At 33.2% G+C, this 14,877-nt stretch overlaps 2 protein-coding genes across 11 annotated transcripts; both read right to left on the reverse strand.

Annotated features, from left to right (window-relative positions):
* Positions 1-1,227: 1,227 nt before the first annotated feature.
* LOC116113646 (transcription factor TGA4-like) lies at positions 1,228-13,858 on the reverse strand. The gene is made up of 3 exons (XM_031399800.1): positions 13,595-13,858; positions 12,851-13,075; positions 1,228-1,800 (listed from the first exon to the last, which is right to left on the reverse strand). The coding sequence occupies exons 1-3, from the start codon at positions 13,856-13,858 to the stop codon at positions 1,648-1,650; spliced, it is 642 nt and encodes a 213-aa protein (XP_031255660.1). The 3' UTR covers positions 1,228-1,647.
* Positions 6,462-11,492, reverse strand: LOC116113644 (TMV resistance protein N-like). 10 transcript variants are annotated; one of them, XM_031399798.1, is made up of 5 exons: positions 11,390-11,492; positions 11,009-11,182; positions 8,759-9,184; positions 7,596-7,666; positions 6,462-6,931 (listed from the first exon to the last, which is right to left on the reverse strand). In XM_031399798.1, the coding sequence occupies exons 3-5, from the start codon at positions 9,118-9,120 to the stop codon at positions 6,804-6,806; spliced, it is 561 nt and encodes a 186-aa protein (XP_031255658.1). In that variant the 5' UTR covers positions 9,121-9,184; positions 11,009-11,182; positions 11,390-11,492; the 3' UTR covers positions 6,462-6,803. The 10 variants fall into 10 exon arrangements, 8 of the variants coding, with proteins under 8 accessions (XP_031255658.1, XP_031255653.1, XP_031255650.1 ...); XR_004125457.1 differs by lacking the exons at positions 11,009-11,182; positions 11,390-11,492 and adding an exon at positions 7,323-7,460 and having other exon boundaries at positions 6,846-6,935; positions 8,759-9,526; XR_004125458.1 differs by lacking the exons at positions 11,009-11,182; positions 11,390-11,492 and adding an exon at positions 7,323-7,460 and having other exon boundaries at positions 6,875-6,931; positions 8,759-9,526.
* Positions 13,859-14,877: the final 1,019 nt, after the last annotated feature.

Raw genomic sequence — 14,877 nt, forward strand, 5'->3', positions numbered from 1 at the left:
ATATAATTTAGCAGCCAACTCAAACTCTGTCCGTTAGTAATTGTTGTATGTATATATAAGTTTTATTTGATGTTTTACTCCCAATTGTTGCGTGTTCTATTTTTCATATTCTTATGACAAAAAATTTAAAAAAAAAAAATTATCGTATTTATCTTTCACCGTGGTAAACAAACATGGCGTTCACATTATCCATCTTCACTAAGTGAGTTTCGAAATGAAGTCTGATTAAGCGAAATTAGGGATTCAAAATTAAGATATCAGAGTTTCGAATCAAGATTACAACCAAAAATCAATCAACAAAACAAATTTATTAATGAATTAATTAAAGGAAAAATGGGTTTTACTACCAATGTATCAGTCTGGCTCTTTCTCACGAATCAGGCACATGAAGAAATTGAATGAAGGAGATTTAGGTTTGACAATGCTATTTTTAACCATATTTGGCGCGAATGAACTGTATCTACATTCTTGATCTTCCTAACGGAGCTCTGCATTAGAGGAATAAAAAAGAATAATGAAACGGGTTTTCACTAGAGGTGGTTACAGTGGTTCGAAATGGAGTAGGATTAAGTGAAATAAGGGATTCAAAATTAAGAATATATTAGTTTCGAATCAAGATTAACAACAACAAAAATCAATCCCACAAATTTATTAACGAATTAATTGAAGGAAAAATGGGTTTTACATACCAAGAATTCAGTCTAGCTCTTTCTCTCAGCGAATAAGGCATATGAAGAAATTAAATGAATGGAGATTTAGGGTTTGACAATGTAATTTGTATCCCCTGTTAAGAAATTGTTAAAATATTTAGTTGAAATATTTTCAAAATTGTTTTATGATACCCCCCGTCAAAGTTAAATTTATTTCATCTTTTGTATTTGTATGAAATGTCAATTTTATCATCCTTGTCATCCATTTTAACAGCTCCGGCCTCCAACACCAACAGTCGGGGTTGAGGGTATATTTTATAGTTTTTGAAGTTGGTGGAGGCTGCGTCAGGCAAAGACCCTTTTTTCAAAGACGATAAAAGAAAGTTTAGTCACTGATTATTAACCAATCATTGAAGTCCAAAGAAAGTGATGGTTTGAGATTCATTATATTAGAATGAATAGAACGAATTGATAGTTATAAAATGAGCATTCTTTCATTCTCGCACTAACTATAATGACTAAATCTTCAATTAAATACACTACTACTTCAAGAACAAGTATCTTTTCATACTGGAAGAACATGAAAACATTATGAAATACACGATTTACACAACAAACATAAGAAATACAAAAACTGTTGTCTTGTAAGGATTTGCATGACGACGCTGCAACGGTACCCCAAAGCATAAAACCTAAATATATTCTTTAACAGATGATAAAATGTACATCATACATCGAAAATTGATTTAATTACAAACTTAAGTTCTTCTCAGGTAAAAAAGACTATTTATATTTACAATTTCTCAGGACGCGTGCGTGTGGCTGCTTCAAAAATGTCAGCAGCTTAAAGGATGCAGATTATGTTTGTAACAACAATGTCCACAAGTACCTCTGATGGGGGAAACAAAGCTTGGACCTCTGATGGGGGAAACAAAGTTTGGATGGCGATGATCTTCCAGAGATTTGTGCGCTTGTAAGACTTTTTTCCGGTACAAGATTAGGCAGGCTCACGAGGACGAGTGGCCCAAATAGAACTCAGAGCTCTAAGTCGTTGGAAGTACTCCCCCAACGCGAGCAAGCCTCGAGCTGCTTGGCGAGTTGTTAGGATACGAGACATCTGCTGTAGCGTTTCCTGGCGAAGATGGTCAGCCTGTTTGGACAAGAACTTGTAAAGTTGGTAACATGTCAAGATGTTCCACTTAAAAACTAACATAGTTCAGATGGTATGAACCCGAAAATTAAAGAACCATGCTATGCTAAGATCCATATATTACTTTCTATCAATCATATCACTTTTGTTAACGAAACACCAATGGTGGTTTGGTCGCCGATCATGAAATCTTATTCAAAGAAAATTCAACAGCAGAGAATATCCATATTAGACTCTGTAACCACACTTAGATTTGCAGTAAAAGAGAAGCACTCGAGGAAAATTTGACTACGGTTTTTGAATACATCGCGAAAATGATATTGCCTACACATCATGAATGCATTAAACCACCAAAATAACAAATTCAATACAAAGAAGATGGCTTAAAAGGTAAGGGAAGAGAAAAGAGGGGTGATTTGTCTCACATCACAGGCTTGCAGAATTTCGGCCAGAATAATAACTGAATCATCAGCCAGTTAACAAACGGCTAGAAGTAGAAGAAAACTTCAATTTCACAGATAAATGCAAATTCAACTCACTAGAAAGTTTCTCCATTTAAATCAGATGTGCTCAATTTAGATTTGACAATGCTATTTGTAACCATATTTGGCGCGAATGACACTGTATCTACATTCTTGGATCTTCCTAAGCGGAGCTCTGCAATTAGAGGATAAAAAAGATAATGAAACTGGGTTTTCACTAAAGTGAGTTAATAGTGGCTTCGAAATGGAGTAGATTAAGTGAAATAAGGGATTCAAATTAAGATATATTAGTTTCGAATCACGATTAACCACAACAAAAATCATCAACGAAACAAATTTATTACGAATTAATTGAAGGCTAATTAATAATTAAATTTATATTTTATTTCTAATTGACTTGCCCCAGTTAACTTAATCCTATGGTGATTGGCACTAACAACCCAACCACTGCTTCATATTTTTCACTTGGTAAATAGTTGACTTCTAATAAATTGTTGAACTAATATTTTAGAAGGATTAGGTTCTGAATTCTTATTCATGTTCTTAAATATATATTTAATTTATAGTCTTTAATTACTGATTTCTGGCCACTTGACCTTCTTCATTCACATTAGTTAGTCATATGACATGATGTCGCAAAACAAAAAAAAGGGAAACATTAATTTGACTAGTATCAATTTAAAAACTCAATCAAAACATCACAATAAGAACGGATTAAATTAAAATGAATACTCTATTTCCAATTGAGTTCTCCTTGATTGACAGTTAAAAATACGCCAACCCAACCAGAATATGAAATAGAAATAATATATTAATTTAGCTGCCAACTCAAACTCTGTCCGTTAGTAATTGTTGTATGCATATATAAGTTTTATTTGATGTTTCTATCCCCAATTGTTGCGTGTTCTATTTTTCATATTCTTATGAACAGAAAAATTAAAAAAAAAAAATTTATCGTATATTATCTTTCACCGTGTAAACAAACATTGGCGTTCACATTATTCCATCTTCACTAAGTGGGTTTCGAAAATGAAGTCTGATTAAGCGAAATTAGGGATTCAAAATTAAGAATATCAGAGTTTCGAATCAAGATTAACAACAGCAAAAATCAATCAACAAAACAAATTTATTAATGAATTAATTAAAGGAAAAATGGGTTTTAAATACCAAGTATTCAGTCTGGCTCTTTCTCACGAATCAGGCATATGAAGAAATTGTAAGAATTCGTGATTTTCATGGCTTTATAAAAATCCTGATAAGCCAATTAAATCATATAGGACAGTTTAATTCTTCACCCATAAATCATACAGGCAGATAACAAGGTTAAAATGCATTTTAAAACTGAAATGCATGGCTAAAAGTAATACATAATGCAGATAAACAAGTTTAATAGATTGAGAAACATCCAACTGTAAAGAGTTGTTACAAGATTTAACAAGTAATGATTTCTACTAAGAAATGGACTTCAATGTTTGAGTCCACTTACTAAACATTATATAGCCTAATAAAACACCTCAATAAAAACTGAACTAGAGTTTGCTATCAAATGAATCATATTTAAACATTACACAGGATCAGCCCTCCAAAACAAAAAAGTTAAAGATGTCATGTCAAATCGATATCTTCATGTATCCACTATATCTTTAACATTCTCTCCAACCCTCAAGCCAAAGAACTATCACTTGTTTTAACTTCATATTATTGGTTCTTATTGTTTTTTTTTTTTTTTTCCTTTCCAAAGAGACACAAAAGACATTGATTTGTAGACAACATGATTTCTCATTGTAAAGTAATAACTCAGAGTAATATGGCTTAGTTTTATATAAAATAATATTTTTCCAACATCAAGTCTACCATATTTCTATTTAACATCACATGTGGATGAAGTTGAGTGATACACAATTAACAAATTAAGTTTCACCAATGATTAATGCTAAATTGAAATGAAGAATCAAATAAGTAATGATAAATGAAAAACAAAAATCAGCAGAAAATAAAGTATTAACAGTTACCTGATGACATTTGAATCAAAGCCAGATAGATTGGCAGCTTCTCTCAAAGCAGTCCTCATCTCTGCAAGTTTCTTTGCGACCCTTGAAACGTTTTTCAACTTAGTAAATGCATCCCCAAAAGTCCCAATCTGATTCCCTACATCTATGGGTATACCATAGAAAACAGGAATTACAATCTTACCATAATGTTCTTGCATTCAAGGATCTTTACAGTTCTTCAAGGCACCATAACAAGAAATACTCTTTGAGAAAAATCAAGGAAATCTTGACCGTTCAATTGCATTAAAAAGAGATGGAGATTTGATCCCCTCTTTTAAACTCGTCATCAATGAATGTATTGATCATTTTTGACACAATGCGGCATACAAATGCTAGTAAAATTATGTGGAGAGGACGAAGAAAAACATCATATTTCTTTGGAGAAGAGAAGAAGACACAGAGCCATTAACTTACAGTGATGAGAATTACTTGACATTAACAAAAACATAAAGAGCTAAACCAAGACATCATATAATTGAGTCTTTGCATCAATCTCTAACATTTCAAATTATCTCCTTTCCTAGAAGATGCCTTTCACATCTGGTGTGAAGCAACCCCAACAACAACTAATAAGCCATTCACATCTGGTGTGGTTGTGACACAAATTCATTAATTCACACACAGAAATTCCTCAGCAAGGTGCCACTTAACCTCTCCTACACCCAAGTTTCCAAATCATTACAATTTTGTTAATTCTTAATATACCTTCTACATTGCCCACTATTTGCTGTTACTTTGTCCCTGTAATCATCAATTGAGATGGGCTCAACATTTTCAAACATGCAAACAAAAATTTTGAAACTGGGTTTCCACTAGAATAATTTATTGAAATTAAGATAAATCTAATGAGAGTATTTTTAATTTCTGTCATGACATCTCACGATTCTACTTTTGCTTTTAATTTTATGGTCCTTCATTGTGGACAAAGTTCTGGAATAGTTTAGGAATCAATCACTAGAAATTTTAACATTTTTTTTTCTCCAATCATATATAACGGATACGAAAAGATGCTTATACGTAATCAAAACTCTATAGATGCTTGTTTTACATTTTCACATAATTAACTAAAACATAAATTCATATTTTTATTAATTTTGTGGAAACTCAGTTTTAGGGGTAATTTGGTCATTGCATAAATCAATTTGCCACCTCCCTGCAACCATATCCCACCCACTAGCAATGAAATTTGAATCTTACAATACGGAACCAATATTAACAACAGCAAAAATCAATCAAAATAAATAAAGAATTAATAGATTAAAGCCAATTACAGTAAAGTGGGTTTTACATATCCAGTCATCACCCTGCTTTTTCTCACAGCTTAGGCATCTGAAAAAAATGAACAAATGGAGATTCATGGTTGATAATGTGGTTAAAAATAATACAAATTGATGCCAACGACGAGTTCATCCACCCCATTTCTCTGTCGTTTAAGTGCCTTTCTCACTACTGAAACACACATGAGAGCCGTCTTGTTTTGCGATTCCACCAGACTGATTCTGCTCTCCGATCCATCACTTGACCATGTCACATGCTCATCACGTTTTATGATGAGTCGAAAAACATTTTAAACTTCTAGGTTTGGTAATAGTATGATTAGAGTGTTTAAAACCAATTAACAAATTTTGTGAACTGAATCAGTTTTTCGATTTAAAAATTTTCCTAAACTAAAACCCAACCAGTTAAGGGGAAAACTGGTTTTGAACACCAAAAAAACTTGTTTTAATTTAATATTTTTATAATAAACCGATTTATAAAACAAATTTTGGTTAACCAATTCTCACATTCTCGTAAACCGGTAACCGAATGGAAAAATCGACTTTTGTATTTCTTTGAACCAAAACGGAACCGGTTTTTCAGATAATCGGAAACCGGTTCGGTTTGATTTCTGTATTTTCTTTTAACACCACTAAGTATGATAGGTCCCCAGGTTCTGAGACGTGTCTTTTTAAAACAATCAATAGCGGGTTTTTGTTACAATAGATTGCTGCAATAACACAACAACATGAAACTTGTAAAACAAAAACGTAAAACTTGTAATATGCACTTTTACATGGTATTATATAGCCACAGCATAGCCATAGAAGAAAGCAAACTAATTAAGCAAATACAAGAAAACAAAGCAGCCTTAGAAGGCAAAAATATCCGGAAAAGCCCAGAAAAAAAACAACCAGAGTTTCACACAGAAAATAAATACCCTAAATAGTAGCAGCTTACAACAGTAGAAAGAGCAACCAACATCATTTCACTGCCAAGAAAACCAAATATCACCAACTATTAGATAGTAATTATGTTGAATCACAACACAGAAAGCATCCGGCAGTAAAAGATTATATAGCAGTAGCCTTCATCTAACATATCTAATTAAATATTTCAGCAACATAATCCGAATTCCAGGGAAGAAAATCCAGAGAATTTCAGAATGACATCCATCACAATATGTGTCCACTGGCCAGCGAAAAGGTTATCGTTAGTGTGTGCACCAGAGACCAAGCAAGACTGAAACAATCACTGTCAATTTTGCGATTCTGAACAAAGCAGGTGGTATTGTCTTCCATTGTTGGTCAGCTTGAACTTCTTTCATTACTTGGTTGCAAACTGACTAGCATCAGAAAGAGGAAATTACACAATTCAGGAATTGAAAGAATAATTCATAAAAAGAATTGTGCGACCTGATGTAACACAATATGCATGGGATGGGCTGCTGCCTCAATTTGGCCTTTTATCCTTGTCAGAGGAGAAATTATCAAATTTCCCTCGCACTTTGAGGCAATGAGTTTTTTATTTGAAAGAAGAAAAAAAAGACCATGCCTTCACCAGATGAATGCTTGATATTAAGTAATAATAGCACTTCAAATTGCAAAACCTAGAGGGCCTGGCATGGATTCACCCAAATATATAGTAATGCAAAACAAGACAAAACCAAATATAATGACCAATATAAATTGCAGAAAGCTAGCTTCATAAGGCAACAAAAAGTAAACTCTACCTTGAAACCATTGAACTATTATGCAGGAAACCACAACAACTATACAGAATACCATAGAGAGTTCCAAGATTTCGCATATCTTCTAGATCAGGCAAACAAGAAACCCCATAAATGATGGAGTGCAAAGCCTTGAATTTCCTAACACATTGTGCAGAATTTGCATAAGTCATTTTTTCACATTTTACCATTGGAGAGATATGGGGATGTAAAAGGTTATCCTATCAACTTGTTCCAACCTGCTATAATAAGCTCATGGGTTTGAACTTAAGTTACCTTTTATATAAGAAGATTTCAACCTCCAAGTTTCACTCAAGTGATACTCACTTCTTTTAGGACCCGCAAGCCTGTGTCAGTTCCATTCAGTAACAAATTTGGAAAACTGTAAAATACAATCAACATCTTACATCAATAATAACAATATAAACAATAATGGCCTAGCCCTACATTATTTCTACAAGTGAAAAACATTGCAAGATCATTCCCTGCATTATGACTTGAGATTATTGTATAATCATTTTCTTTTTGGAACAAAAGTCATATTTACATGAAATTTATTAATTAGGCTTCTCCGAAGTTTAAAAATATTACTAATAATTGGGAGATTTTCATGGAGCATTATTAAAAATCCTGATAAACCAATTAAATCATATAGGACATGTTTAATTCTTCACCCATAAATCATACAGGCAGATAACAAGGTTAAAATGCATTTTTAAAACTGAAAATGCATGGCTAAAAGTAATACATATATGAAGATAACAAAGTTTAATAGAGTATGAGAAACATTCAACGCTAGAAAGAGTTGTTACAAGATTTAACAAGTAATGATTTCCTAAATAAGTAAATTGACTTGAATGTTTGAGTCCACTTACTAAACATTATATAGCCTAATAAAAACATCAATAGAAGTTACGCTACCTCATAAAAAACTGAACTAGTAGTTTGCTATCAAATGACATCATATTTAAACATTAACACAGGATCAGCCCTCCAAAACAAAAAAATTTAAAAGATTGTCGCTGAAACTTGATATCTTTCATGCATCCACTATATCTTTAACATTTCTCTCCAAACCCTCAATGCCAAAGAACTTATCACTTGTTTTAACTTCATATTATTGGTTCTTATTTATTTATTTTTTTTCCTCTCCCAAAGAGACCAAAAAGACATCAATTTGTCAGACAACACGATTTTCTCTGTGTAAAGTAATAATCTAAGAGTACATATGGCTTAGTTTTAATATAAAACAATAGTTTTCCATACATCAAGTCTACCAATATTTCTATTTAACATCACATGTGGACGACCGTTGAGTGATACACAATTAAAAAATATTAAATAGTTCAACCAATGATTAATGCTAAATTGAAACAAAGAATCAAATAAGTTAAATGAAAGACAAAAAATCAGCAGAAAATAAAAGTATTAACAGTTACCTGATGACATTTGAATCAAAGCCAGATAGATTGGCAGCTTCTCTCAAAGCAGTCCTCCATCTCTGCAATGTTTCTTCCGAACTCTTGAAACGTTTTTCAAGCTTAGTAAATGCATCCCTAAAAGTCCCAATCTGATTCCCTACATCTGACGGGTACACACCATAGAAAACAGGAATTACAATCTGACCATAACTGTTCTTGCATTCAAGGATCTTTACAAGTTCTTCAAGGCACCATAACAAAGAAGAATACTCTTTTGAGAAAATGATCAAGGAAATCTTTGACCGTTCAATTGCATTAAAAAGAGATGGAGAAATTTGATCCCCTCTTTTAAGCTCGTCATCAATGAATGTATTGATCATTTTTTGACACAATGCGGCATATAGATGGCTAGTAAAATTATTGCCGGTATCCTCACCTCTGAAACTAAGAAAAACATCATACTTTTCTTGAGAAGAAGAGGAAGAAGAAGCAACAGCCATTAACTTATAGTGATGAGAATTACTTGACATTAACAAAAACATAAAGAGCTAAGCCAAGACATCATATAATTGAGTATTTGCATCAATCTCTAAGCATTTCAAATTATCTCCTTTCCTAGAAGATGCCTTTGACATCTGGTGTGAAAGGCGACCCCAACAAACAACTAATAAGCCATTCACATCCGGTGTGGTTGTGACACAAATTCATCAATTCACACACAAGAAATTCCTCAGCAACGGTTCACATTTACCTCTCCTTGCATCCAAAAGTTTCCAAATCATTACAATTTTGTTAAATTCTTAATATACCTTCTACATTGCCCACTATTTACTGTTAACTCTGTCCCTGTAATCATCAAATTGAAATGGGGCTCAACATTTTCAAACATGCAAACAAAAATTTTGAAATTGGGTTTCCACTAGAAGTAATTTAATTGAAATTAAGAATAAATCTAATGAAGATGTATTTTTATATTTCTGTCATGACAATCGATCACGATTCTATTTTCGCTTTTGTAATTTTATGGTCCTTCATTGTGAATGAAGTTCTGGAATAGTTTTAGGAATCAATCACTAGAAATTTTAATATTTTTTTTCTCCAATCATATATAACAGGATAAGGGAAAAGATGCTTATACGTAATCAGAACTGTAATAGATGCTTGTTTTACATTTTCACATAATTTAACTAACACATAAATTCATTGACAATATATATGCTAAATGTATTAAGTTAATTAATTAATAATTAAATTCATATTTTATTTCTAATTGACTTGCCCCAGTTAACTTAATCCTATGGTGATTGGCACTAACAACCCAACCACTGCTTCATGTTTTTCACTTGGTAACTAGTTGACTTCTAATAAATTGTTGAACTAATATTATTCTTATTCATGTTCTTAAATATATATATTTAATTTGTAGTCTTTAATTACTGATTTCTGGCCACTTGACCTTCTTCATTCACATCAATTAGTCATATGACACGATGTCGCAAAACAAGAAAAAGGGAAACATTAATTTGACTAATATCAATTTAATAACTCAATCAAAACATCACAATAAGAACGGATTAAATTAANGGATTAGGTTCTGAATTCTTATTCATGTTCTTAAATATATATTTAATTTATAGTCTTTAATTACTGATTTCTGGCAACTTGACCTTCTTCATTCACATTAATTAGTCATATGACATGATGTCGCAAAACAAGAAAAAGGGAAACATTAATTTGACTGATTAAAACAAGAAAAAGGGAAAAAGGGTATCAATTTAATAACTCAATCAAAACATCACAATAAGAACGGATTAAATTAACATTAATACTTTATTTCCAATTGACTTCTCCTTGATTGACAGTTATAAATACGCCACCCAACCAGAATATGACATAGAAATAATAAATTAATATATTAATTTAGCTGCCAACTCCAACTCTGTCCGTCAGTAATTGTTGTATGTATATATAAGTTTTATTTGATGTTTCTATCCCCAATTATTGCGTGTTCTATTCTTCATATTCTTATGAACAGAAAAATTTAAAAAAAAATTATCTTATATTATCTATCACTGTGTAAACAAACAGTGGCGTTCACATTATATTATCTTCACTAAGTGGGTTTCAAAAATGGAGTCGGATTAAGCGAAATTAGGGATTCAAAATTAAGAATATCAGAGTTTCGAATCAAGATAAACAACAACAAAAATCAATCAACAAAACCAATTTATTAATGAATTAATTGAAGGAAAAATGGGTTTTACATACCAAGTATTCAGTCTGGCTCTTTCTCACGAATCAGGCGTATGAAGAAATTGAATGAAGGGAGATTTAGGGTTTGACAATGTGATTTGTAACCATATTTGGCGCGAGTGAACTGTATCTCCATTCTCCATCCCATTTCACGCGCTATTCTGGATCTTCCTAACCGGAGCTCTGCAACTAGAGGAATAAAAAAGAAAAATTGAATCTGGGTTTTCACTAGAAGTGACTTAACTAAGTGGGTTTCGAGAACGGAGTCCGATTAAGTGAAATAAGGGATTCAAAATTAAGAATATCAGAGTTTCAAATAAAGATTAACAACAAAAATCAATCAACAAAACAAACTTATTGATGGATTAATTGAAGGAAAAATGGGTTTTCACATACCAAGTATTCAGTCTGGCTCTTTCTCACGAATCAGGTATATGAAGAAACTGAATGAAGGGAGATTTAGGGTTTGACAATGTAGCTTGTAACCCCTGTTAAGAAATTGTTGAAATATTTTCAAAATTGTATTATGATACCCCCATCAAAGTTAATATATATTTTTTTTAAATTTATTTCATCTTCTCTATTTGTATGAAATATCAATTTTATCCTCCTTGTCATCCATTTTAAGTTTTTAACAGCTCCGACCTCCAACACCAACAGTCGGGGGTGAGGGTATATTTTATAGTTTTTGAAGTTGGTGGAGGCTGTGGTTACGCTTTTCAGTTTTAGGGTTGTATATGGTAAAGACCCTTTTTTGAAAGACGATAAAGGAACGTTCTCTCACGGATTATTAACTATGAACCATTGAAGTCCAAAGAAAGTGATGGTTTCAGATGAATTGATTTGGCTCTCTTCATCGATTTCCAATTCATTACATTAGAATGAATTAATAGTTATAAAATGAGCATTCTTTCGTTCTGCCACTAGCCACAATGATTAAATCTTTATTTAAGTACACTACTACTTCAAGTTTTTCAAGTATCTTTCTATACTCGAAGAACATAAAACAACTATGAAATATACAATGTGTAATGCTATGCTTACTCATGATCTTATTAACCGTCTAACTAATAGTTATAAACATAAAGCATAGTACGGGTACTATATGTAATTTTAACAAAAGTGAGTAAGACGGTTAGTAAGTTCGTGAGAAAGTATAACATTATTCATACACGATTCACGCAACAAACATAAGAAACAAAAATTGTGGTCTTGTAAAGATTTGCATGACGACATTACAACGGTACTCCAAAGTATAAAATCTAAATATGTTCTTTAAAAGATGAAAAAACATACATCATGCATCAAAGATTGATTTAATTACAAACTTAACTTCCTCTGGGGTAAAAAGGCTATTTATATTTACAATTTCTCAGGACGCGTGCGTGTGGTTGCTTCAAAAATGTCAACAGCTGAAAGGATGCAGATTATGTTTTTAACAAGAAGTCCACAAGTACCTTTGATGGGGGAAACAAAGTTTGGACCGTGAGGATCTTCCAGAGATTTTTGTGCTTTTAGACCTTTTTCTGGTATAAGATTACGCAGGCTCGCGAGGACGAGTAACCCAAATAGAACTCAGAGCTCTAAGTCGTTGGAAGTACTCCCCCAACGCAAGCAAGCCTCGAGCTGCTTGGCGAGTTGTTAGGATACGAGACATCTGCTGTAGCGTCGTATCCTGGCGAAGATGGTCAACCTATTTAGACAAGAAGTAGAAGAAATGCAAATTCGACTCACTAGAAAGTTTCTCCATTTAAATCAGATGTGCTGATAAAGAACTAATTGACAGATCAGAAAATGGATTACTGAAAGATATTGAAAGTACAGATAGCATGCAATAGAAACATTAGCTATTCTTACCTGGTTCACAAAGACGACTAGAGCTTCCAACTTCTCCATTGCAGTAGATATCCGTGGGATGTAATCTCTTTCTACTAGTTGACCAACAAGTACAGTTTCAGCAAGAGTTGATTGCAATTTCTCCATGCCTTGAGACAGAGCATCTTCCGTTTCCTGACATGACTGTCTTAGGTTACTAACTTNTCGTTTCCAAGAGTAGTACAACAATGAATTGTCAAATTTGGCCTTTCAACATTATTCCCCTTCATCCACAAAAACTCAGATCACTATGATCATTTAGAACCAAATTTATTGCTTAAGAAGCCCGTTAAATTGTGCAAGGTAAAAATTCTGACATAAAAGCTAATACTAAAGTAATACAATATTCTCTCGCCTCAACCCACTCCTGCAGTCATTGTTTGTAAAATTCAGAACACAATAAACAATTAAAGATATTCTCCCTTTTAAGATTATATAATTTTCTTTACAACCCAAGTATTCCGCCATTGTTTTCCTAATCAATACAAGAAAGAAGCGACATAACCCTAATTCTTTCAAATGAACTAAAAATACCTGATAACTAAAATTAGCATAATTAAAAGAACAGTAAAATATAAGGAATACAGCAGAGCACTTAATTTCGCAAAAATTTGAGGCAATAAATTAGACAATTACAAGCAAAAAACAATCAAACAATACATGTATGTTTCGCAAGTTCATAAACGATAATAATCATAATGTTTCTGGTAAAAAGGAGATTATTACCTTGTAAACGCACTCAGCGAGCACCATGCAACAAAAAATGTCCTGAAGATCAGTCACAGACTCGGCCTTAAAGGCTCGGCAAAGATCTTGAAGTTGCTTCTTTCGTCTCTCATACTCTTCCTGAATCCTCTTCCTCTGTTCTCTGTCGTTACCGTTCCAAGGCGGCCACCTCATTCTCCACTGGAGTGGGCCCCATGACACCTTCAGCATCTTGGCCTTCTGATCTCTGATCCATGTCTCCAGTCTGCTCTGTATTGCCTCCATCGTCGGAGAAAGAGATCGAGTTACTGGAGCAAGAGAGATATTTCGTTGCGTGCTATGGAAACGAAGAAGATGGAGAGAATCTGAGCATCCTTGGGGAAGCATATACTCAAGCGATAATTTTCGCGTTCAGTTTTTTTCGGCTTCAGGTTTTAAACCTTCTTATGCTTGTTTTTCCGCTTTTGCCCTTGTAAGGCGGTTACTAATTTGGCTTCGCTGCATATTTGTAAATTCTAAGGCTTGCTTGGTTCACATGTTGGGAAAACTTGTTGGGAATTTAGTTTTCCTAAAAAACGTTAACTTTATTTCATCTATTTTGAAAATAGTTTTCTAAATTATTCAATTCTCTTAATCTCCCTATATTTATTAATTTAACTAAATAACCTCCAAAGAAAATTTAAAAAATTGATAAAAACACCCCAACAACCAAAATTTACCAGATTTCGGCCACCATTGTCGAAAGCTGGACAGAATCTGGTATATTGACACACTATCAGCTAAAGCTTTTTGGTAGTGCATCGATCTAGCCTTTTTCGGCTAGATCTTTGGCCGTAGACAGTCATCAACGACGGCCGTATCTTTGGCCGTCGTTGACGACCAAATGCGGCCAGATCTGGCGGTCAGTGGCCAGATCTAGCCGCAGATCTGGCCTTTTCCAGCCAGATTCATGGTAGATCTGATCGGAAAAGGCTATATCGGCGCACAACGGACAATATCGAGCCTATCATACTCTGATACGGCAACTCCGGCCACTCTCCGGCGGTGGTGACCGGTTGTCCTTATTTATGAGTGGATTGGGGGTGTTTTGTTAATTTTGAATATTATATTTGGGGCTGTTTGGTAAATAAATAAATATAAGGGGGTATTTATGTTAATTTTTAAAATTCTACATCGTAATATCCTCCCAATTTAACTTTTTTCAAAAGATTATTTTAAAAACTACCCAATAATGAACCAAACGGGGCCTAAATAAATAAATAAAATTATATTGAAAGAAAAGGCTAATCTTTTGAGAAGAAATT

This window comes from Pistacia vera, unplaced genomic scaffold (genome assembly GCF_008641045.1).
Source record: "Pistacia vera cultivar Batoury unplaced genomic scaffold, PisVer_v2 Contig687, whole genome shotgun sequence".
NCBI lineage: Eukaryota > Viridiplantae > Streptophyta > Magnoliopsida > Sapindales > Anacardiaceae > Pistacia > Pistacia vera.